The sequence below is a fragment of the Macaca thibetana genome, chromosome 19 (genome assembly GCF_024542745.1).
Source record: "Macaca thibetana thibetana isolate TM-01 chromosome 19, ASM2454274v1, whole genome shotgun sequence".
NCBI classification, from domain to species: Eukaryota; Metazoa; Chordata; class Mammalia; order Primates; family Cercopithecidae; genus Macaca; species Macaca thibetana.
Genome location: NC_065596.1, coordinates 13,870,153 through 13,895,419, shown reverse-complemented (window position 1 = coordinate 13,895,419; position 25,267 = coordinate 13,870,153). Strand labels below are relative to the sequence as shown.

General features: G+C 52.2%; 3 protein-coding genes across 10 annotated transcripts in view; 2 read left to right on the top strand and 1 right to left on the bottom strand.

The window, feature by feature from the left end:
- PDE4A (phosphodiesterase 4A) overlaps positions 1–15,619 on the top strand; it is a 53,744-nt gene extending 38,125 nt beyond the window's left edge. For 4 of the 5 annotated variants that reach the window (XM_050770139.1, XM_050770138.1, XM_050770140.1 and 1 more), the window contains 9 exons: positions 971–1,064; positions 3,909–4,132; positions 5,425–5,523; positions 5,620–5,784; positions 7,328–7,427; positions 7,723–7,877; positions 8,081–8,203; positions 9,972–10,154; positions 12,852–15,619. In XM_050770139.1, the coding sequence (XP_050626096.1) occupies positions 971–1,064; positions 3,909–4,132; positions 5,425–5,523; positions 5,620–5,784; positions 7,328–7,427; positions 7,723–7,877; positions 8,081–8,203; positions 9,972–10,154; positions 12,852–13,586 (1,878 nt within the window). In that variant the 3' untranslated portion in view covers positions 13,587–15,619. The remainder of the gene's footprint in view (positions 1–970; positions 1,065–3,908; positions 4,133–5,424; positions 5,524–5,619; positions 5,785–7,327; positions 7,428–7,722; positions 7,878–8,080; positions 8,204–9,971; positions 10,155–12,851) is intronic. The other variant, XM_050770142.1, reaches the window with a different exon arrangement.
- SLC44A2 (solute carrier family 44 member 2) overlaps positions 1–25,267 on the top strand; it is a 238,175-nt gene that overhangs the window by 50,324 nt on the left and 162,584 nt on the right. The window lies entirely within an intron of this gene.
- The window catches only part of LOC126942503 (hsp90 co-chaperone Cdc37), a 185,881-nt gene that overhangs the window by 64,422 nt on the left and 96,192 nt on the right, over positions 1–25,267 (bottom strand). The window lies entirely within an intron of this gene.

The window sequence follows — 25,267 nt, the reverse complement described above, 5'->3', positions numbered from 1 at the left end:
GTGTGTCTCTGTACCCAGGGTCTCTGGGTGGCACTGGGAGGAGGGAGCTCCCTGTCCCAGCATGGGCCATGCAGGCTCACCCCTCCTGCCAAGTGTCCCTCCTGCTTCCCTGGACAGAGTCTGCTCCTGTTTTTGGGGTGCTGTGGCAGAGCTTGGGGGTGGGGAGCCAATGCCCTTTCTCCTCTGTGTACAATGTCACAGCAGAGGCCTGTGCAGAGTGGCATGGGGGGACCAGGAGGGGCCTCCAAGCCCGATTTTGGGTATACTCTGTTCATCCGTGCATCTATCCACCTCTCTGGGGTTGGGGGAGAGGGGGCTAGGATGGGAACCCCCCTCCCCCTCCCCTGGGTGATCAAACTGGGATTTCCTCAGCTCACCATTCTCCCCAGCCCCGGCCAAACCTTTTTGTCCCCCAGAGCTTGGTTACCACGTTCCCTTTTTCCAAACTGAGCTGGGGGCCAGGAGCCAGGACTCCCAGGATTGGGGTCCATGGCTGGGAAGACTTGGGTCGGGGGCAGCTCTGGGAAGGCAAGGGTTAAGGGGCCTCCGGCTTGCCCCCCTTTTCCCCAGCTCAGCAGCTGGTTGGAGGGGGAGTTGCTAAGGAGACTCCCATCGCCATGGCGACGGGATTCTCCTGCTTCCCCATTGGTTCCCTGTTAGGCAGGAGCCCCTCCCTTCCACAGGTGCCCCTGTGGCTCCTCCTTGGGGGAAATGGGGAGGGGAGCCCCTCTTTCCTCAGGCAGGGAGGGTTATGCTGATCATGATTCCCCAAACCTGGGGACCTCCATCCAGAGCTGGGAGGAGAGGAAGGGCTGACCCCACCCCCCAGCAGTCTTATAGGGCCTCTGTTGGCTGAGCAGAAAAATAGGAGGGACTCATGGGGTCTTTAGGCGTTCTTGGGAAGGACTGACACCCTCCCCACCACTGTGCTTCCCCCATCATTTCTTCCTTGTTGACTTCTTTACCTTAGTTCAAGAGGATGTTGAACCGTGAACTCACACACCTGTCAGAAATGAGCAGGTCGGGAAACCAGGTCTCAGAGTACATTTCCACAACATTCCTGGGTGAGTGAGGGGAAGCACATGGGATTGGAGGGGGGACACTTGGGGTAGAGAGGGGTCTGCCTCTGACCCTGGGTCCTGTTGGTCACATTTTCTTACGGACTCGGACTCTCAACTCCCCAAAGGTCAAAGTCACCCTATCCAACAGCCCTCACATTGCTGATGCCTTCAAACTCTGTGAGACCCCCAGCTTCTATAGAACCCAATATTTGAAATCATCCGTGAGCTGGAAACCCTTCTAAACTTTAAAAAGCCTCCAAGTGCCAGGCACGGTGGCTCAAGCCTGTTATCCTAACACTTTGGGAGGCTGAGGTGGGCGGATCACTTGACATCAGCAGTTTGAGACCCACCTGGCCAACATGGTGAAACCCCCATCTCTACTAAAATACAAAAAATTAGCCAGGCATGGTGGTGGGTGCCTGTAATCCCAGCAACTCAGGAGGCTCAGGCAGGAGAATCACTGGAACCCAGCAGGTGGAGGTTGCAGTGAGCCGAGATCACTCCATTGCACTCCAGCCAAGGCAACAAGAGTGAAATTCTGCCTCAAAAAAAAAAAAAAAAAAAAAAAAAAAAAAAAAAAAAAAAAAATTTAGCTGGGCGTGGTGGTGTGTGCCTGTAATCTCAGCTACTTGGGAGGCTGAGGCAAGAGAATCACTTGAACCCAGGAGGCAGAGGTTGCAGTGAGCCGAGATCACGCCACTGCTGCACTCCAGCCTGGGTGACAGAGTGAGACTCTGTCTCAAAAAATAAACCAAAAAAAGCCTCCTAGCTGGAAAGCCTCCCAAACTGAGTAGAACCCCAAATTCAATAGAATTTCCAAACTTGGATTGACTCCCTTCCAAACTCAAGAGAGATGCCCAAACTCAGTAGAGTTCTCAAACTTAAGGGAAGTTCTGTGCTTCCGAGTCCACAAAAGGCCCCCAAACTTTAGCAAACCTCCAAACTGAAAAACCCCCCAAATTCAATAGGATCTCCAAACTTGGTATGACCCCCCCAATTCAGTAGACTCCCAAAATTTTAGAACCCTAATCTCTAGAAGATTATCAAGCTTAAGAACCTGTAAGAGGCAGGAAGAGGCAGCTCATGCCTGTAATCCCAGGAATTTGGGAGGCTGAGGCAAGAGGATCGCTTGAACTCAGGAGTTCAAGACCAGCCTGGGCAACATAGTGAGAACCTGTCTCTGCAAAAAAATTAAAAACTAGGCCGGGCACAGTGGCTCACACCTGTAATCCCAGCACTTTGGAAGGCCAAGGTGGGCAGATCATGAGGTCAGAAGTTCAAGAACAGCCTGACCAACATGGTAAAACACTGTCTCTACTAAAAATACAAAAATTAGCTGGGAGTGTTGGCGCATGCCTGTAATCTCAGCTACTCAGGAGGCTGAAGCAGGAGAATTGCTTGAACCTGGGAGGTGGAGGCTGCAGTGAGCTGAGATTGCATCACTGCACTCCAGCCTGGGTGACAGAGTGAGACTACATCTAAAATAATAGTAATAATAATAATAAAAAAATAAAAAATTAGTCGGACATAGTGGTATGTGCCTGTGGTCCCAGCTACTTGGGAGGCTGAGGCAGGAGGATCACTGGAGCCCAGGAGTTCGAGGCTGCAGTGAGACATGATTGCGCCACTGCACTCCAGCCTGAGCTACAGAGCTGAGATCCTGTCTCAAAAACACAAACACCTGTAAGATTCCTAATTCAGTGGAACCCCAAATGCAACAGAATACCCCAGATTCACTGGAACCCTTAAGTTCATGGGTTCCTCAAAATGCTCAAGCTAAAGATGTCCCCCAAAACTCAAGATAATTTAATCCTGGCAGTTTATCACCACACCCCAAAGGCCCCCAAATTCAGGAACCACCCAGACAAGCTCAAGAAAAGTGTTGGGGCTGGGCGTGGTGGCTCATGCCTATAATCCCAACATGTTGGGAGGCCAAGGCAGGCGGATCACTTGAGGTCAGGAGTTGAAGACCAGCCTGGCCACAATGATGAAACCGCATCTCTACTAAAAATATAAAAATTAGCCAGGCATGGTAGCGGGCACCTGTCATCCCAGCTACTCGGGAGGCTGAGGCAGGAGAATTGCTTGAACCTGGGAGGTGGAGGCTGCAGTGAGCCAGAGATTGTGCCACTGCACTCCAGCCTGGGCAACAGAGGTAGACTGTGTCTCAAGAAAAAAAGTGTTCGGAGTTTCCAGTGCTCCCATCAGTGATGGTGGGGTGTGTCTCTGAGTTCTGAGGATCCACCCAATGGGAGCATAGCATGCAAATGACCCGTATTAGGCCCTGTCATTGACTAGCTAGCTCCAGGTCACAATGGGTGACCTTGGGGAAGCTCTGGGAGCCCCTGAAAGCTCAGGAAAAGGGCTCCTGGGGCTGTCCCCTAGGCAGGCTGGTGCCAAGGTGGGTGGGGGGGGCAGGGACATGGAGCCAGAGACCACCCTTCCCTCTCTCTTCCCAGCGATGCCACCCCCCGCACCAGCACTCTTAACCCCCATGCTAGGGTCTTCCCCACCCAAAAAGGTTCCCTGGGTTGTCGGGGTAGGCAGCGGCTCTCCCTGGCGTCCCCACCTCACTTCCTGACTTCCCAGGCCACTCTCCATCCCAATCTGATGATCAGACTGGGGCCATCCCAGAGCCCTGGGCCCCTACTCCAGCCCACCACCTCCCAGAAGATTTCCCACATCCCCTCTGGTTTCCTGACTCTGAGTAGCCAACGGCATCACAACTGGAAGGGTTCTGCCCTTTCGGGTGAGCCTTCCCCGTACGTGGTAGAGGGCTGAAGGATAAGGGAGCCACCAGGGGTGGAGGGGGTGTTCACACTTGTTCCCGCTTCCCATCTTCTGCAGACAAACAGAATGAAGTGGAGATCCCGTCACCCACGATGAAGGAACGAGAAAAACAGCAAGCGCTGCGACCAAGACCGTCCCAGCCGCCCCCGCCCCCTGTACCACACTTACAGCCCATGTCCCAAATCACAGGGGTGAAAAAGTTGATGCATAGTAACAGCCTGAACAACTCTAACATTCCCCGATTTGGGGTGAAGACCGATCAAGAAGAGCTCCTGGCCCAAGTGGGTGGGGGCTCAGTAGGGGCAGGGCTGGAGGGGGTGGTCTCCTGGGACCCCGAGAAAGACTGGGCGTTGGGTTATGTCTTAGGCCAGGTTTCCTAGAAGCAGAGCCTAAGGTGAGGGTTTGAGTCCATCTTGAGGCAAGCATGCTGGCGCTTTGTACCTCTGTATCATTCATTGCCTGGGGGCGGTCCCCAGGGGTGGACGTATCACCTCTTCCACGTAGCTCCTGTTGGGACTAGTCAAAGTGGGCAGCTGTGAGTCTTAGCAGGCAACACTCCCAGCTGCAGGGGGATTGGCGTACAGACCAGTAACACTGATCCAGACTGCGCCCCCATAGTGTCCCCAACGGTCCAGACCCGGGTTTCACTCCTAGCTCTTCCAGGAGACAGTGGCAGTGGAAGTGATCCATCTTTGGTGGCTCACTCAGCCGAGGCTCATTGTAACCCTCTTTGAGCCACCTCCTCCAGTGAATCTTCCGTTCAGTCACCTGGCGTTTAGTTATTTATTTATATTTATTTATTTATTTTGAGATGGAGGCTTGCTGTGTCGCCCAGGCTGGAGTACAGTAGCATGATCTCGGCTCACGGCAACCTCCACCTCCCTGTGTTCAAGCGATTCTCCTGCCTCACCCTCCTGAGTAGCTGGGACTAAAGGCATGTGCCACCACACCTGGCTAATTTTTGTATTTTTAGTAGAAATGGGGTTTCACCATGTTGACCAGGCTGGTCTCAAACTCCTGGCCTCAAGTGATCCACCTGCCTTAGCCTCACAAAGCGCTAGGATTACAAGCGTGAGCCACTGCACCCGGCCAACTGGTGTTTATTAAGCAGCTACTATGTGCTGGCTGTTTTCTGGATTCTGGAGAGGCATAGAAAATAAGCCCTTCTTCCTTTCTCCTCTGGGGCTGGTGAACAGCTTAGCTAAGAGGCTGAGCTGTGCTGGGGGCCTGTCGTGCTGGGTTCCCACCCTAGCTTTGCCACTTATGAGCTGCATGATCTTGGAAAAGTCACATTGCTTCTCTGAGTCTTGGTGCCTTCACCTGCCAAATGAGATCAAGTACTTAGAGCAATACTTGGCAGATCATAAGTGCTCAAAAGACAGTGGCTGTGATTGCTTTCGTTATTTTGCAGCCCAGTAGGACGAGGGCAGTACATTCTGTGCTGTTGAACCTGTCACCCACTGGGTGAGCAATAATGGTGCTTCCTTCAGACCAAGGCTTCAAACTCCTAGGAAATATTCTCCAGGGCCCTGAGTTTTACAGGCTACTGACCTCTGGCCTCCGTCTCCACCAGGAACTGGAGAACCTGAACAAGTGGGGCCTGAACATCTTTTGCGTGTCAGATTACGCCGGAGGCCGCTCGCTCACCTGCATCATGTACATGATATTCCAGGTGATGGGGACAGCTGGGAGTGGGCCCGGGTGAGGGGCTCAGAGTGGCACGCTGGGGGCCAGCAGAGGTCACCACCCTGCCCCTGCCTGCTCTCAGGAGCGGGACCTGCTGAAGAAATTCCGCATCCCTGTGGACACGATGGTGACATACATGCTGACGCTGGAGGATCACTACCACGCTGACGTAGCCTACCATAACAGCCTGCACGCTGCTGACGTACTGCAGTCCACCCACGTACTGCTGGCCACGCCTGCGCTAGATGTGAGTGACTGCCCTGTCTCCCCGTCCCCGTCTGTCTTTGTGACTGCCTCTTCAGGCTCCTGTGTGTCTCTCTGACCCTGGTACTCTGACCTCCATCTCTTTTTGACCCTGCTTCTCTCTTTTTTTTTTTTTTGAGACAGAGTCTCGCTCTGCCGCCCAGGCTAGAGTGCAGTGGCACGATCCCAGCTCACTGCAACCTCTGTCTCCCGGGTTCAAGCGATTCTCCTCCCTCAGCCTCCTGTGTAGCTGGGATTACAGGCACCCACCACCATGCCTGGCTAAGTTTTTAAAAATATTTTTAGTGGAGACAAGGTTTCGCCAAGTTGGACAGACTGGTCTCAAACTCCTGACCTGCCTTGGCCTCCCAAAGTGCTGGGAGTACAGGCGTGAGCCACTGTGCCTGGCCAAAAATCTTATTTATTTAAAAAAAAAAAAAAATGTTTTAGGCCAGGTACGGTGGCTCACACCTGCAATCCCAGCACTTTGGGAGGCCAAGATGGGTGGATCACCTGAGGTCAGGAGTTCGAGACCCGCCTGACCAACATGGTGAAACCCCGTCTCTACTAAAAATACAAAAATTAGCCGGACGCGGTAGGGCACGCCTGTAATCCCAGTTACTCCAGAGGCTGAGGCAGGAAATTGCTGGAACCCAGTAGGTGCAGGTTGCAGTGAGCCAAGATCGCGCCACTGCACTCCAGCCTGGGCAACAAAGCGAGACTCCATCTCAAAAAAAAAAAAAAAAAAATTGGGGAGGTCAGGCAAGGTGACTCACACCTGTAATCCCTGCACTTTGGGAGGCCAATGCAGGTGAATCACCTGAGGTCAGAAATGGCCAACGTGGTGAAACCCTGTCTCTACAAGAAATATTTTAAAAATTAGCCAGGCGTGGTGGTGGGCGCCTGTAATCCCAGCTACTTGGGAGGCTGAAACAGGAGAGTCGCTTGAACCCAGGATGGGGAAATTGCAGTGAGCCAAGATCGTGCCATTGCATTCCAACCTGGGCGACAAGAGCAGAACTCTGTCTCAAAAAAAAAAAAAAAAAAAAAAAATTAAGGCCGGGCGCAGTGGCTCAAGCCTGTAATCCCAGCACTTTGGGAGGCCGAGACGGGCGGATCACGAGGTCAGGAGATCGAGACCATCCTGGCGAACACGGTGAAACCCCGTCTCTACTAAAAAAAAAAATACAAAAAACTAGCCGGGCGCGGTGGCGGGCGCTTGTAGTCCCAGCTACTCGGGAAGGCTGAGGCAGGAGAATGGCGTAAACCTGGGAGGCGGAGCTTGCAGTGAGCTGAGATCCGGCCACTGCACTCCAGCCTGGGCGACAGAGTGAGACTCCGTCTCAAAAAAAAAAAAAAAAAAAAAAAAAATTAAATTTGAAACAGGGTCTCGCTAAGTTGCCCAGGATGGCCTTGAACTTCTGGCCTTGAAATCCTAGGCTCAAGTGATCCTCCCATTTCAGCCTCCTAAGTAGCTGAGACTACAGGCAGTCACCACCATGCATGGCTTCAATTCTGTTATTCTAACGTCCGTCTCTCTCTCCCAGGCAGTGTTCACGGACCTGGAGATTCTCGCCGCCCTCTTCGCGGCTGCCATACACGATGTAGATCACCCTGGGGTCTCCAACCAGTTCCTCATCAACACCAGTGAGTGGCCCTCGCCGGGGACGGGGGTTTGCTGAGTTGGAGGCGGGGCTGGCCAGGCTTGGGGCGGAACTGACTAGGCTGGAGGCGGGGCTGGCGGGGCTCGGGGCGGGGCTGGCGGGGCTGGGGGTGGGGCTTGCTGGACTGGAAAGGTGATGGCCGGGCTGGGGTAGTTGACTGGGCTGGAGGCGAGGCTGCCCAGGCTGAGAAGGGGTTAGCTAGTTGGGGGCGGAGTTGGCCCTTCTGCGGTTGGGGCTGCACACGTGGGCCCTCCCCTGACCTCCGGGCTGGGCTGCAGATTCGGAGCTGGCGCTCATGTACAACGATGAGTCGGTGCTCGAGAATCACCACCTGGCCGTGGGCTTCAAGCTGCTGCAGGAGGACAACTGCGACATCTTCCAGAACCTCAGCAAGCGCCAGCGGCAGAGCCTACGCAAGATGGTCATCGACATGGTGGGCGGGGCTGGGGTGGGACGGAGCGGGAAAGGAAGCCTTGGAATCGAGGGCTTTGGGGAGGAGTGGGTCTGAGTCCCAGAGGAACCCTCAACCTGGACAGAGCGGGCGGCTTCTACCTGGTGAAAACTTCGGATGCCCGGGTCAGTCTGGTGGGCTGATCAGTCTGGTCAGCAGCCCCAGTGACGCCCCCTTGCCCTCAGGTGCTGGCCACGGACATGTCCAAGCACATGACCCTCCTGGCTGACCTGAAGACCATGGTGGAGACCAAGAAAGTGACCAGCTCGGGGGTCCTGCTGCTGGATAACTACTCCGACCGCATCCAGGTGCCCCCATGCCCCATCATCTAAGGAGGCGGGACACTCCCCCAGCCACACCTTTAGGTCTGGGTAGCTAGCTGCCCCTTCCTCAGCTTCTTTCTCCCATGTGGCCCATCTTCCTGTCTCTTTCGTTTTTCTTCTTCTTTTTTTTCTTTTGAGACGGAGTCTTGGTTTTGTTGCCCAGGCTGGAGTGCCATGGCGCGATCTTGGCTCACTGCAACCTCTGCCTCCCAGGTTCAAGTGATTCTCCTGCCTCAGCCTCTGGAGTAGCTGGGATCACAGGCATGTGCCACCATGCCCAGCTAATTTTGTACTTTTAGTAGAGAAAGGGTTTCTCCATGTTGGTCAGGCTGGTCTTCAACTCCCCACCTCAGGTGATTCCCCACCCCCCCCCACCCCGCCTCAGCCTCTCAAAGTGTTGGGATTACAGGCGTGAGCCACCGCGCCCCGCCCTCTTTTTTTAAATTTATTTTTATTTACTTTGTATGTTTAAAGGAGAGCTAGGATCTCACTATGTCACCAGGCTGGTCTCAAACTCCTGAACTGAAGTGATCCTTCTGTCTTGGCCTGCCAAAGTGCTGGGATAGCTGGCGTGAGCCACCACACCTGACCTCTTTCTTTTTCTGTCTGTCCGCTTCTCCATCCTCACTTTCCAATCCCTTCTCTCCTTCCCGTCTCTCCCACCATTTCCTCCCATTTCCCCTAATTCTTCCTGTCTTCTCATCAACCCCTTCCAGGTCCCCCGTCCCTCTCCCTCACCATCTTCTCCATCTTCTCTTCCCTCACCCTCCTTCTGACTCCCCCCATATTTTCTCCATCTTCCACATACCTCTCCCTGCTACCTCCTCTGTTCTCTCTTCTCCCCACTTCCTCTCCCCACTCCCCACACCCTCCCTCCCCAGGTGGGAGATAAGAAAGCCTAAGAGGCTTGGTTTGGTGGCTCATGCCTATAATCTCAACTACTCTGGAGGCTGAGGCAGAAGGACTGTTTGAGGCCAGAGGTTTGAGACCAGCCAGAGCAACATTGCAAGATCCGCTTTCCTCTCCTCTCCTCTCCTTCTCTTTCTTCTTTTCTGTTTTTGTTTGTTTGTTTGTTTGAGACCAGGTCTCTCTGTCACCCAGGCTGGAGTGCACAGACCTTGGTTCCCTGCAAACTCCACCTCCTGGGCTCAAGCAATTCTCCCGCCTCAGCCTGTACAGTAGCTGGGATTACAGGTGCCTACCAGCAGACCTGGCTAATTTTTGTATTTTTAGTAGAGACAGGGTTTCGCCATGTTGGCCCGGACAATCTCAAACTCCTGACCTCAAGTGATCTGCCCACCTTGGCCTCCCAAAGTGCTGGGATTACAACAGCGCCCGGCCCCATTTCTTTTTCTTTCTTTCTTTTTTTTTTTTTTTTTCCTGAGACGGAGTCTCCCTCTGTCGCCCAGGCTGGAGGGCAGTGGCACAATCTTGGCTCACGCAACTTCCGCCTCTTGGGTTCAAGCAATTCTCCTGCCTCAGCCCCACTATAGCTGGGATTACAGGCATGCGCCACCATGCCTGGCTAAGTTTTTTGTATTTTTAGTAGAGACAGGGTTTCACCATGGTGACCAGGCTGGTCTTGAACTCCTGACCTCATGATCCACCTGCCTCAGCCTCCCAAAGTGCTGAGATTACAGGTGTGAGCCACTGCGCCCGGACCCCATTTCTTAAAAAAGAAAGAATGCCTGAGGTCTCAGACTGGGACAGAGGCATAGCCTCTGAAGATTCCCTGTGCCCCGACCCCATGCAGGTCCTCCGGAACATGGTGCACTGCGCAGACCTCAGCAACCCCACCAAGCCGCTGGAGCTGTACCGCCAGTGGACGGACCGCATCATGGCCGAGTTCTTCCAGCAGGGTGACCGTGAGCGTGAGCGTGGCATGGAAATCAGCCCCATGTGTGACAAGCACACTGCCTCCGTGGAGAAGTCTCAGGTACAGGCTCGGGACATTGATGTACGGGGACAGGGTGGGTCTCCCCAGCCCATCTTGGCCTGAAGTGCTGAGGCCCAGGAGCTCCTCTCCTGCCTTTCCACAATGCCAAGTTTTCCTGTTTTTTGTTTTGTTTTGGTTTGGTTTTGAGACAGTCTTTATTGCCCAGGCTGGAGTATAATGGTGCAATCTTGGCTCACTGCAACCTCTGCCTCCCAGGTTCAAGTGATTCTCCTGCCTCAGCCTCCCGAGTAGCTGGGATTACAGGCACGCACCACCATGCCCGGCTGATTTTTGTATTTTTAGTAGAGATGGGGTTTCACCCTGTTGGCCAGGCTGGTCTCAAACTCCTAACCTTGTGATCCACCCGCCTCGGCCTCCCAAAATGCTGGGATTACAAGCGTGAGCCGCCGTGCCCAGCCTCCTGTTTGTTTTTCTTTAATTTATGTTCTATTTATTTATTTTGAGACCAGGTCTTGCACTGTTGCCCAGGGTGGTGTGCAGTGGTGTGATGATAGCTCACTGCAGCCTTGAATTCCTGGGCTCAAGCAATCCTCCTGCCTCAGCCTCCAGAGTAGCTGGGACTACAGGTGCACACCACCAGACTTGGCTAATTTAAAAAATTTTTTCATCGAGATAGGGGCTTGCTATGTTGCCAGTCTTGTCTTGAACTCCTGGGCTCAAACCTTGACTTCCCAAAGTGCTGGGATATGGGGTGAGTCACCATACCCGGCCTTGTTTTCATTTTTCTTTTTCTTTTCTTTCTGAGACAGGGTCTCATTCTGCCATCCAGGCTGGAGTTCAGGGGCGTGATCTCGGCTCACTGCAACCTCCACCTCCTGGGCTAAAGTGATCCTCCACCCCCGCCTCCAGAGTAGCTGGGACTACAGGCGTGCACCACCATACTCGGCTAATTTTTGTATTTTTCATGGAGACGGGGTTTTGCCATGTTGCCCAGGCTGGTCTCCAACTCCTGGGCTCACTCAATCCGCCTGCCTCAGCCTCCCAAAGTGCTGGGATTACAGGGGTGAGCCACCCTGCCTGGCCCCTCTCCACTTTATATCCTCCCTGGTGAAACCCAACCATCTGAGTTTGATGTCTCTGCCCTTCCAGACCTGGGTTTCTAGACCTCAGCACTGTTGACATTTGGGTGATCATTTTTTGTGCTAGAAGCTGCCCCGGGTATTACAGGGTTTTTAGCAGAATGCCTGGTCTCTACCCACTAGATGCCAGAAGCATCCCTCTGCTCATCTTTTTTTTTTTTTTTTTTTGAGACAAAGTTTTGCTCTTGTTGCCCAGGCTGGAGTGCAGTGGTACAATCTTTGCTCGCCGCAACCTCCGCCTCCCGGGTTCAAGTGATTATCCTGCCTCAGCCTCCTGAGAAGCTGGGATTACAGTCATGTGCCACCCACTCCCAGCTAATTTTGTATTTTTAGTAAAGACGATGTTTCTCCATGTTGGTCAAGCTGGTCTCGAACTCCCAACTATGCTGGAGGCTGAGGCAGGAAAATCGCTTGAACCCAGGAGGCGGAGGTTGCAGTGAACCCAGATCGTACCCTTGCACTGCAGCCTGGGTGACAGAGTGAGACTGTGTCTTAAAAAAAAAAGAGAAGGCCGGGCGCAGTGGCTCAAGCCTGTAATCCCAGCACTTTGGGAGGCTGAGACGGGCGGATCACGAGGTCAGGAGATCGAGACCATCTTGGCTAACATGGTGAAACCCCGTCTCTACTAAAAAATACAAAAAACTAGCTGGGCGAGGTGGCGGGTGCCTGTAGTCCCAGCTACTTGGGAGGCTGAGGCAGGAGAATGGTGTAAATCCAGGAGGCGGAGCTTGCAGTGAGCTGAGATCTGGCCACTGCACTCCAGCCTGGGCAACAGAGCGAGACTCCGTCTCAAAGAAAAAAAAAAAAAAAAGAGAAAAGAAAAACAGAAAAATACATACAGGGCTGGGCACAGTGGCTGTCACCTATAATCGCAGCACTTTAGGAGGCCAAGATAGGCAGATTGCTTGAGCTTAGGAGTTTGAGACCAGCCAAGGCAATGTGACAAGATGCGGTCTCTACAAAAAATACAGTAATTAGCTGAGTGTGGTAACGTGCGCCTTTAGTCCCAGCTACTGGGGAGACTGAGGCGGGAGGATCACTTGAGCCCGGGAGTTCAAGGCTGCAATGAGCTATGATCACACCACTGCACTCCAGCCTGGGTGACAGAGAGACCCTGTGTCCAAAAAAAAAAAGTGTGTGTGTGTGTGTGTGTGTGTGTGTATATATATAAACTGCATCAATGTGTATGTTTTTTGTGTGTGGTTTTTTTGTTGTTGTTGTTGAGACGGATTCTTGCTCTGTCACCCAGGCTAGAGTGCAGGGGCGCAATCTTGGCTCACTGCAACCTCTGCCTCCCAGGTTCAAGCAATTCTCCTACCTCAGCCTCCCAAGTAGCTGGAACTACAGGCACGCACCACCACGCCCAACTAATTTTTGTATGTTTGGTAGAGATGCGGTTTCACCATGCTGGCCAGGCTGGTCTCGAACTCCTGACCTCAAATGATCCAACCACCTTAACCTCCCAAAGTGCTGGGATTATAGGCATGAGCTACTGTGCCTGGCCCATAAGCATGTTTTTCATTTCATTAGCTCCCACAATGTGGTGGTACCATCCACCCCATAGGCTGCACATTTATACGTTCTTCCCCTCCACCAGGTGGGTTTTATTGACTACATTGTGCACCCATTGTGGGAGACCTGGGCAGACCTTGTCCACCCAGACGCCCAGGAGATCCTGGACACTTTGGAGGACAACCGGGACTGGTACTACAGCGCCATCCGGCAGAGCCCGTCACCACCACCTGAGGAGGAGTCAAGGGGGCCAGGTCACCCACCCCCACCTGATAAGTTCCAGTTTGAGCTGACTCTGGAGGAGGAAGAAGAGGAAGAAATATCAATGGCCCCGATACCGTGCACAGCCCAAGAGGCATTGACAGCGCAGGGATTGTCAGGAGCCGAGGAAGCTCTGGATACAACCGTGGCCCGGGAGGCATCCCCAGCGCAGGAGTCATTGGATGTTATGGCACAGGATGAGTCCCTGGAGGCCGAGCTGGAGGAAGTGTATTTGACACAGCAGGCACAGTCCACAGGCAGTGCACCTGTGGCTCAGGATGAGTTCTCGTCCCAGGAAGAATCCGTGGTTGCTGTAAGCCAGAGCAGCCTCTCCGCCCTGGCTCTTCAAAGCCCCGTTCTCCCTGCCTGGAGGACCCTGTCTGTTTCAGAGCATGCCCCGGGCCTCCCGGGCCTCCCCTCCACGGCGGCCGAGGTGGAGGCCCAACGAGAGCACCAGGCTGCCAAGAGGGCTTGCAGTGCCTGCACAGGGACATCTGGGGAGGACACATCTGCACTCCCAGCTCCTGGTGGGGGAGGGTCAGGTGGAGACCCTACCTGATCCCCAGACCTCTGTCCCTGTTCCCCTCCACTCCTCCCCTCACTCCTGTTCTCCCCCAACCACCTCCTCCGCTGCCTCAAAGACTCTTGGCCCTCCTAAGAAAAAAGAAAACGAAAGGTGGGTTTTTTTTTTTCTCTTTTCTTTTTTTCCCCTTTCCCCCCGCCCCCACCCACGGGGCCTTTTTTTTGGAGGTGGGGGCTGGGGAACGAGGGGCTGAGGTCCCGGAAGGGATTTTATTTTTTTGAATTTTAATTGTAACATTTTTAGAAAAAGAACAAAAAAAAGAAAAAAAAAAAAAAAAAAAAAAAGAAAGAAACACAGCAACTGTAGATGCTCCTGTTCCTGGTTCCCCCTTTCCACCTCCAAACCCCTCCCCTCACTGCCTCCCATGGCCCCCCAAGTTCCAGGCTCAGTCTTCCAGCCACCTGGGGCTCTCCACCTGGGCCCAAGCAGGTGTGGGGCCTCCTTCGGGCGTTTTCTTCTGAATTTTAGAGGATTTCTAGAACGTGGTCAGGAATAGCCATTCTAGGCGGGGCTGGGGCCGGGGTGGGGGGCAGTCACTGTGGGAGGTCCCAGCTCCAGCCCCCTCTGGTTTGCTGCCTCCTCTCCCTGTTAAGAGTCTTCCACTTGATTTTGCACAATTCCGGCGATAATCCCGGCGATAATCCCGGCGATAGTGACTAGAGAGTCAGGGAGCTGGGGGAGCTGTTCACTTTAGGATATGCGGTGGTGTGGAAGGGGGCGTTCCCACCGCCAGCCTCGGGCCTGGGATTTGAGGATGGCCCTAGACCTCCTCTACTCTCCATCCTCTTTCCCTTCCACTTTGGGTTCACTTTGAATTTTCTCCGTTTTTGGGGGGCGGTGGCTCTGATCCATGCACACCTCCCCCCTCCCCACCCCACTTCTAGCTGCTTCTCCTCTTGTTTCTGCCTTAATAATTTCCATGGCCACAGGTGAGGGGGTTGCCGTGGCTGCCTGCACCTTGCGTGAGGCAGGGCCAGGCGCCCAGAACCCCCATCCTGGCTGCACCTCCCTTTCCAGGGTCCTCCAGACCCTACCTTCCACACTCTGATCACAGCCCCCGACCTTTTGCCCTAGGAAGAAGCAATAATGGTGTATACCCTCATTCTCATTCCTGGGCAACCCTTCCGTCCACTCTGTCACCAAAATAATTTCTCCTCCATCCCTACCTTGCCAATCCGCTCCCTCTCCCCCAGCTAGTCCTGAGCAATACGGCAGACAGATGCAAGGCCATTTTTCTCCAAGCCATGGGGGACTGTTTGGAAGGAAAGATCCCCTCTGTCCCTCCTCCCCTCACCCCTCGGCCTGGTTCTGCAGCTGGACCGACCTCATTCATCGCCTGCCCCCGACCCAATTCTGAGCACACGGTACTGTAGCCCCCAGTTCCTCCCGAGCCTTCCATCCGTCTGTCCACCCCAGGGGGAGGTAACCCCCGACTCGCACTCCCTCGATGCTGTCTGTACAGGGTTCATATTTTGTAGCGAAAGTCGTTTTCGTCCCAGCCGGCGATCGGAGTGGGCCTTTTCTTTTCTTTTTGTTCATTCTTTATCTTTTTTTCTTTTTCTTGCTTTCTTTTTTGTACATACTGTAAGGTTGGTTTGTAAATTATTCTACAGAGGCAAAAAGGGAAAATAAAAACTTGCCCTTCCCTGGCTGACCCAGTCGGGAAGGTAGGGAAGGGGGTCTCCTGTTGGGAGACTCTCCGTTCCTGCTGTATTATACAAACTGTACCATAGTCCCGGGAAAAGGGTGGACTCACCGCTGTCGTTTTATGGGAAGTCGTGTCATCCTAGGGGTTGGGGCTGGGCAGAGCCTGTCCCCTCCCCCTTTGCCAGGAGCCAGGGGGTGACTGGAGAGACAGACCCCACCCCCAAGCAGGGCTCCTCTCCCCAGGGTGGGCACAGGACCTCTGTACGCTGCTTGTGTATTGTCCACTTTGACGATCAGTCATTTGGTCCGTTGATCAATAATCCTTCGATCTTGTCTCCAATTAAACCGAGGCTTTCACCGATTTTCCTGACTGATGTGGCTTCATTCCCCCACGTTGTTTGTTGAGGTGTCTCCCCGCTGCATCGTCGGCTTGGGTTGGGGAGGGAGTTTCTGTCCCTGCTTGTTCCCCAGCAGACGGAATTGGGAAGTAGAGCTCAGACACAGACATTCTCCAGCCTGAGTCGGGTTATAAAATGGAAATTCAAGCCGTGCAGGGGTTATTTTGTTTTGTTTTGTTTTTTGTTTGTTTGTTTTTTTTTGTTTTTTTTTTTTTTTGAGGCGGAGTTTCGCTCTGTCTCCCAGGCTGGAGTGCAGTGGCCGGATCTCAGCTCACTGCAAGCTCCGCCTCCCGGGTTTACGCCATTCTCCTGCCTCAGCCTCCCGAGTAGCTGGGACTACAGGCGCCCGCCACCTCGCCCGGCTAGTTTTTTTTGTATTTTTTAGTAGAGACGGGGTTTCACCATGTTAGCCAGGATGGTCTCGATCTCCTGACCTCGTGATCCGCCCGTCTCGGCCTCCCAAAGTGCTGGGATTACAGGCTTGAGCCACCGCGCCCGGCCTTTGTTTTGTTTTTGAGATGGAGCTTCGCTCTTGTTGCCCAGGCTGGAGTGCAATGGCGTGATCTCGGCTCCCTGCAACCTCCACCTCTCAGGTGCAAGCGATTCTCCTCCCTCAGCCTCCTGAGTAGCTGGGATTACAGGCGCCTGCCACCATGCCTGGCTAATTCTTTGTATTTTTAGTAGAGACGGGGTTTCACTATATTGGCCAGGCTGGTCTCAAACTCCTGACCTCGTGATCCACCCGCCTCGGCCTCCCAAAATGCTGGGATTACAGGCATGAGCCACCGTGCCCGGCCATATCTTTTCCCTTTTTAAATACTGCATGGGGCTGGGTGCAGTGGCTCACGTACTTGAATGCTGTTAATTCCACTCACCGAGACTAATTTTCCCACATTTATTAGACTCCTTTTTTTTTTTTTTTTTTTTTTGGTGGCAGAGACTCTGTCACCCAGCCTATAGTGCAGTGGTGTGACATGATCATAGCTCACTGCAGCCTCAACCTCCTGGACTCAAGTCATCTTCCTGCCTCAGCCTCCCATGTAGCTGGGACCACAGGTGTGTGCCACCATGCCCGGCTAATTTATTTTTTATTTTGTAGAGACAGGGTCTCGCTTTGTTGCCCAGGCTGGTCTCAAACTCCTGGGCTCAAGCAATCCGCCTACCTCGGCCTCCCAAAGTGCTAGGATTACAGGCGTGAGCCACCACACCCAGCCCTATTAGGCTAATTAACAAGCCCCTGATTTTACCAATAGAAGGTTTCTGATATTATACTAATGAGCAAAACTTCTGAATATAAAGATATGGATAGTGGAAATGTTTGTGATTTGGACATTTGTTAGAATACTGGTTACCTCGGCTGGGCACGGTGGCTCACTCCTATAATCCCAGCACTTTGGGAGGCCGAGGCAGGTGGATCACTTGAGGTCAGGAGTTCGAGACCAGCCTGATCAACATGGTGAAACCCCCATCTCTTTTTTTTTTTTTTTTTTTTTTTTTGAGACGGAGTCTTGCTCTGTCGCCGGGCTGGAGTGCAGTGGCCGGACCTCAGCTCACTGCAAGCTCCGCCTCCCGGGTTCACGCCATTCTCCTGCCTCAGCCTCCCGAGTAGCTGGGACCACAGGCGCCCGCCACCTCGCCCGGCTAGTTTTTTGTATTTTTAGTAGAGACGGGGTTTCACCGTATTAGCCAGGATGGTCTTGATCTCCCGCCCGTCTCGGCCTCCCAAAGTGCTGGGATTACAGGCTTGAGCCACCGCGCCCGGCGAAACCCCCGTCTCTACTAAAAATACAAAAATTAGCTGAGCGTGGTGGCACGTGCCTGTAGTCCCAGCTACTTGGGAAGCTGAGACAGGAGAATTGCTTGAACCTGGGAGCTGGAGGTTGCAGTGAGCCCAGATCGCACCACTGCATGTCAGCCTGGGTGACAGATCGAGACTCTGTCTCAAAAAAAGAATACTGGCTGCCTCTAGGGTTTAATAAACCAGGATGCACATGAAAACACACAGTGCTTGAGTAGGTAGACACAAGGGGACGCTAGACATATGTTTTTATATCATGCATGTTCTGAAACAAATGTGAGCATCTTGCCTGGGTCCAAGGAAAAGTCCACCTGCCTACTCTGCCTTTTGTTTCTAGTCCGGGGACTCTGAGATATTTTTCTTTTTTTTTTTTTTTTGGTAGAGATGGGGGTCTCCCTATACTGACCAGGATGGTCATGAACTCCCAGGCTCGAGAGGGACTCTGGTTGGTGACCTTGGGTTTGATCTCTCTGAGCTTCCCTTGTTTCTTCTACTAAATGGGGATGTATTAGCTGGGTGTAGTGGTGTGCACCTATAGTCCCAGCTACTCTGGAGGCTGAGGCAAGAGGATCACTTGAGCCCAGAAGGTTGAGGCTGCAGTGAACTGTGACTGAGCCACTGCACTCTAGCCTGGGTGACAGAGTCAGACACTGCCTAAAAAAAAAAAAAAAAAAAAAAAAAAGTAAATAAATAAAATGGGGCCAGGTGTGGTGGCTCACACCTATAATCCCAGCACTTTGGGAGGCTGAGGTAGGCCGATCACCTGAGGTCAGGAGTTAGAGACCAGCCCGGCCAACTTGGCGAAATCTCATCTCTACTAAAAATACAAAAATTAGCCAGGCGTGCTGGCGGGGATCTATAACCCCAGCGACTCGGGAGGCTGAGGCAGAAGAATCACTTGAACCCGTGAGGCAGGGGTTGCAGAGAGCTGAGATCGCAACATTGCACTCCAGCCTGGGCAACACGAGTGAAACTCTGTCTCAAAAAACAGAATTAATTATTTAAATAAAATGGGATAACAACAGTTCCAGAGTTAAAGAGTTGCTCTATAGTACGGTTTGTCCAGTAAAACTTTCTTTTTTTTTTTTTTTTTGAGACGTAGTCTCACTCTGTCGCCCAGGCTGGAGTGCAGTGGCGCAATCTCCACTCACTGCAAGCTCCGCCGCCTCCCGGGTTCACGCCATTCTCCTGCCTCAGCCTCCCTAGAAGCTGGGACTACAGACGCCCACTACCACGCCCAGCTAATTTTTTTGCATTTTTAGTAGAGACAGGGTTTCACCATGTTCGCCAGGATGGTCTCAATCTCCTGACTTTGTGATCCGCCCGCCTCGGCCTCCCAAAGTGCTGGGATTACAGGCGTGAGCCACCACGCCCGGCCTAAAACTTTCTTTAAAAAAAAAAAAAAAAAGGTGTAGAGGTGGGGTCTCACCATGTTACATGCCCAAGCCGATCTCCTGGAAATCCTGGGCTCAAGCAATCCTCCTGCCTCAGCCTCCCAAAGTGCTAGGATTACAGGTGTGAGGCCACTATTCCCGGCCTTAGTACAATTTTCTGTGGTAATGGGAATATTCTGTACCTGTGCTATCCAACAAGTTAGCTACTAGTCACATGTGGCTATTGCGCCCTTGAAATGTGGCCAGTTTTAATTTCCCACCACAGTGGTGGCCAGGAGCTACTGTATTGGACTTAAGTTCTAAAACTTCAGCCAGAGTTAATGGAAAGTATTTCGGCTATACAAAGAGTTGTTTGACAACAGCTGTGAAGATTCGCAGTAGATAGAGCCTAGAAAAGTGGGAGGAGAGAAGCAGAGCTTGAAAACTAGGTAGAAGTTTTCAGGGAATCTGAACTTTGTGCAAGAAGCAAAAAGACAGATATTTTCCCCAGGGACTTTCAAAGGGAGGCAGAGATGGAGAAAGGGCTTTGGGCTGGGGGTCAGGAGGCGACAGTACCAATCCTGCAGTGGACTGTGGGTGACCCTAGGCGAGATTTCTCCTTCTAGGCCTCAGTTTCCCCAAGTGTAAAAGGGCAGGCCGGGTGCGGTGGCTCACACCTGTAATCCCAACACGTTGGGAGGCTGAGGCAAGCAGATCGCTTGAGGTCAGGAGTTCGAGACCAGCCTGAGCAACATGGTGAAACCCTGTCTCAACTAAAAATACAAAAGGATTAGCCAGATGTGGTGGCGCATGCCTATAGTACCAGCTACTCAGGAGGCTGAGGCGGGAGAATCGCTTGAACCTGGGAGGCGGAAGTTGCAATGAGCTGAGATCGAGCCACTGCACTCCAGCCTGGGTGAAAGAGCAAGACTGTCTCAAAAAAACAAACAAACAAAAAAACACCAGGCGTGGTGGCTCATACCTGTAATCCCAGCACTGTGGGAGGCCAAGGCGGGTGGATCGCCTGAGGTCAGGAATTCAAGACCAGCCTGACCAACATGGTGAAACCCCATCTCTACTAAAAATACAAAAATTAGCTGGGCGTGGTGGCAGGCACCTGTAATCCCAGCTACTCAGGAGGCTGAGGCAGGAGAATCTCTTGAACCCAGGAGGTGGACGTTGCAATGAGCTGAGATCGTGCCACTGTACTTCAGCCTGGGCAACAGAATGAGACTTTGTCTCAAGAAAATATAATTTTTTTTAAAAAAAAGGGCAGATATGATGTCCCGAACACCTCCTGTATTGGGACAGACTGAAAATGTGCATCAAAAACGGCAGTGATGGCCGGGCATGGTGGCCTACGGCTGTAATCCCAGCACTTTGGAAGACCGAGGCAGGTTGATCACCTGAGGTCAGAAGTTCGAGACCAACCTGGCCAACATGACGAAACCCCGTCTCTACTAAAACCCCAAAACTTATCTGGGCATGGTGGCATGTGCCTGTAATCCCAGCTACTCAGGAGGCTGAGGCAGGAGAATTGTTTGAACCCGGGAGGCAGAGGTTGCAGTGAGTAGAGATTGTGCCATTGCACTCAAGCCTGGGCAACAAAAGTGAAACTCTGTCTCCAAAAAAAAAAAAAAAAAAAAAAAAAAAAAAAAAGGCAGTGACATGTGACCCTCAGCTGGCTCTCCTGGGTAGGAGTTCACTTTTCTTCAAGCAAAGGTGAACAAGGGCAGTGGGGCACAGCAGGGAGGCCATGTAATCTGAAGGAGGCCAGGGGGACCTGGGGAAGGGGTGAAGTCGGTTCAGTCTCTGAAATTGACATCAAGGCTTGCAGGCTTCCTGGTACTGGTCTTGGGCAAATGGCTCCGCCTCTCCCAGCCTTTAGAGGGCTCTGTCCTGTGCTAAACTTTTCAAGAGGATTATCTCATTGACTCTCCAGCTGTTCTTGAGAATGAGCTATCATTGGTTCCATTTTGCAGTTGAAGAAACTGAGGGCTGGGATGAGATAGCACAATATGGAGAAAATTCAAGGAAATAAGACGAGGACCTCGCTTCACCCAGTGCCTGTTCAACAGTGATAGCTGTCCCCATACTTTTATGTTATTTCAGGTGTACGAAATCTTGAGATGTAGGTAGTATTTCTCCCTCTTTAATAACATAAAAACATGTCAGTGCAGGCCAGGTGTGGTGGCTCACGCCTGTAATCCCAGCACTTTGGGAGGCTGAAGCAAGTGGATCACCTGAGGTCAGGAGTTCGAGACCAGCCTGACCAACAAGATGAAGCCCAGTCTCTACTAAAAATACAAAAATTAGCCGGGTGTGGTGGCGCACATCTGTAATCCCAGCTACTCCGGAGGCTGAGGCAGGAGAGTCCCTTGAACCTGGGAGGTGGAGGTTGCAGTAAGCTGAGATCACGCCACTGCACTCCAGCCTGGGCAACAAGAGCGAATCTCAAAAAAAAAAAAAAAAAAAAAAAAAAAAAGTCAATGCAAATCAAAATAAGACATTTATTTTTTTATTTTCTTTTGCAAAGCATTTTCACAGCTCATTTCTGTTCATGGAAGCGAGAACATACAGCTTTCCAGGAATGGTCTGACAATATTTATCAAAAACATAGCCAGCTGGGCGCAGTGGCTCTTGCCTGGAATCTCAGCACTTTTGGAGGCTGAGGTGGGAGGATCATTGGAACCCAGGAATTCAAAACCAGCCTGGGTGACAGTGAGACATGTCTTTCTCTTTCTCTCTTTCTCTCTCTCTCTCTCTCTCTCTCTCCCCCCCCCACCCCCCCTCCTCTCTCTCTCTCCCCCCTCTTTCTTTTCTTTCTCCCTTCCTTTCCCCTTCCCCTTCCCTTTCCTCAGTTTCCCCCACTGTAAAATCCAAACAACAAATTAGCTGGGCGTGGTGGCGGGCGCCTGTAATCCCAGCTACTCAGGAGGCTGAGGCAGGAGAATTGCCTGAACCCGGGAGGCGGAGGTTGCAGTGAGCCGAGATCGTGCCACTGCACTCCAGTTTGGGCGAGAGTGAGACTCCGTCTCAAAAAAAAAAAAAAAATCCAAATAACAATAGCTCAGGTTTACCGAGAGGTTGTTATGTGACAAGCCCTGTTTGTTTTACGTAAATCATCGGGGTAAATGCTCACAACAGCCCTATTAAGTAGGTACTATTATTATAAAAAGGGTCACAGGCGTAGGCAGGGAAGGAGGCAGGGCTGGGAGTCGAAGACCGTGAGCGCCGCCTAGAGTAGGGCTCGGGGAGGGGGAGTCGGGGGACCGGGGTGCTAGATAGGGACCCGGCGCACGCGCAGAACAGGTGGGAGGCGTGGCGAGAACGAGCGGGAGTTTTTTTTTTCCCGACTACGATTGGCTGATGTAACTGTCATCACTTGAAAAGGCAGCCAATGAGAGGCGCGGCCGCCTCGCCCATGGAAGCCGAGGGCTGAGCTAAGCGAGGCGTGCGGAGCCAAAGGCTCTCGACCGACAGCGGGCGCCACGGACCCCAAAGTGGTTGAGGGGATCCTGCCACTCCCGCTGAAAGTGGCCCCAGCGTCGTTCCTACTCTCTTCGGCAGACCCCGGCATCGTCCTCCTTTTCCCGAGAATATCCTGACATCAGTCGCCCGTTCCAAAAGGGGACACTTGGAGTCATCCCTTTTTTCTGAGTGACCCTAGAGTCGTCCTTACTTCCTGAGGGGGATCCTGGCGTCATCCGCCCTTCTTGAGGGAACCTGCTGTCACTCCCCTGTCCTGATGGCCAGCACCGCATTGTCCTTTCTTCCTGCGGGAAACCCAAACTTCATCCGCTCTTCCTGGTGGGGACCCCCATGCCATTATCCCCTCCTGAGGGGACCCCAGAGCGTCCCCCTTCCTCAAGGCTTCCCAGCGTTGTTTCTTCTTCCCGAGAAGGGGCCTGGTGCTGTTCCCCCATTTCCAGAGTGTTTCCTATCGTTGTCCTCCGCACACTCAGAAGGGATCTGTCATCCCCTCTTTTTCTGAGATCAGTCCCTTCCTCCTTTCCAGTTTAAGGTCGACCCCTGCAAGGCTTCGGTGACCCCCATAGATAGAAGTCCCAAAGACCCCCTGTGTCCCTTGCCCCCAGCTGAGCAGAGGGGAAGGCAAAAGACTCAGCTCACCCCGCGAAGATGGGGAGAAACCGAAACTAGCTGTTAAAGGAACCCACTATGTCACATGAGAAGTCATTTAGGGCCGGGCGCGGTGGCTCATGCCCGTAATCCCAGAACTTTGGGAGGCCGAGGTGGGTTATCATATGAGATCAGAAGTTCGAGACCAGCCTGGCCAACATGGTGAAAAACCCGCCTCTACTAAAAAATACAAAAATGAGCCGGGAGTGGCGGTATGCGCCTATAATCCCAGCTACTCCAGAGGCCGAGGTAGGAGAATCGCTTGAATCCCGGAGGTGGAGGTTTCAGAGAGCTAAGATCACACCACTGTATTCCAGCCTGGGCAATAGAGTGAGACTCCATCTCAAAAAAAAAAAAGAAAAGAAAAAGAATTTGCCTGTTAACTACAAAATTTTTAAACAACTTCTATATATACTCAGTTAAGGCAGACAAAACAAATCTCTATTTCATTCACTGAGCCAATATTAATTTTATTTATTTATTTATTTATTTATTTATTTATTTATGTTTTGAGAGGGAGTCTGGCTCTGTGGCCCAGGCTAGAGTGCAGTGGCCTGATCTCGGCTCACTGTAAGCTCCGCCTCCCGGGTTCACGCCATTCTCCTGCCTCAGCCTCCCGTAATATTAATTTTTTTAGACACTTCCACACAGATTTACATTTTTAAAAAATTGTCAGGTGTGGTGGCTCACGCCTGTAATCCTAGCACTTTGGTAGCCTGAGTTGGGTGGATCACCGGAGGTCAGGTGTTCGAAACCAGCCTGGCCAACATGGTGAAACCGTGTCTCTAGTAAAAATAGAAAAATTAGCCAGGTACGGTGGTGGGTGCCTGTAATTCCAGCTACTTGGGAGACTGAGGCAAGAGAATCGCTTGAACCCGGGAGGCAAAGGTTGCAATGAGCCAAGATTGCGCCATTGCACTTCACCTGGGGGACAAGAGTAAAACTCCCTCTCAAAGAAAAAAAAAAAGAAAGAAAAGAAAAAAAAATTATTGAGGTGATATTAACCTAACATGTATCAGCTAATATTTCTTGAGGGGCTTTATGCTAATGATGCACAAAACAAATGTAGACCCTGCTCTCATGGTGCTTATAGCTTAACTGGGAAGTTGGACATTAACATTACAACTACAAAATGAATACCTCATACATTGTTGTGGTATGAGGAATGATGAGGTGGAGGCTAATTTAGACTACAGGGTGAAGAAGGCTTTGAGGATGTACCATTTAAAAGGAAACTTAAGAGCTGGGCGTGGTGGCTCACGCCTGTAATCCCAGCACTTTGGGAGGCTGAGGCAGGCAGATCACGAGGTCAGGAGTTCAAGACCAGCCTGACCAATATGGTGAAACCCTGCCACTACTAAAAAGACAAAAATTAGCCAGACATGGTGGTACATGCCTGTAGTCCCAGCTACTTGGGAGTCTGAGGCAGGAGAATCGCTTGAACCCAGGAGGCGGAGGTTGCAGGGAGCCTAGATCACACCACTGCACTCCAGCCTGGGCGACAAAGCGAGATTCTGTCTCAAAAAAAAAAAAAAAAAAAGCCGGGCGCGGTGGCTCAAGCCTGTAATCCCAGCACTTTGGGAGGCCGAGACGGGTGGATCACAAGGTCAGGAGATCGAGACCATCCTGGCTAACCCGGTGAAACCCCGTCTCTACTAAAAAATACAAAAAACTAGCCGGGCGAGGTGGCGGGCGCCTGTAGTCCCAGCTACTCGGGAGGCTGAGGCAGGAGAATGGCGTGAACCCGGGAGGCGGAGCTTGCAGTGAGCTGAGATCCGGCCACTGCACTCCAGCCTGGGTGACAGAGCGAGACCCCGTCTCAAAAAAAAAAAAAAAAAAAAAAAAAAAGGTTGTGCCATAAAATCAGTTACAACCCTGAGCAGTGGATAGGGTGCTGGTGCTTGCAGGAGAGCTAGTCCTTTAAATAGGGAACTTCCTCAAAGCATGTGTACTTTTATTTGATTTATAAGAAATATTATTTTGTCCGAAGTTTTAAAGAATGCTCTTTTATTTTATTTATTTATTTATTTATTTTGAGACGGAGTTTCGCTCTGTCGCCCAGGCTGGAGTGCAGTGGCCGGATCTCAGCTCACTGCAAGCTTCGCCTCCCGGGTTTACGCCATTCTCCTGCCTCAGCCTCCTGAGTAGCTGGGACTACAGGCGCCCGCCACCTCGCTCGGCTAGTTTTTTGTATTTTTTTTCAGTAGAGACGGGGTTTCACCGTATTAGCCAGGATGGTCTCGATCTCCTGACCTTGTGATCCGCCAGTCTCGGCCTCCCAAAGTGCTGAGATTACAGGCT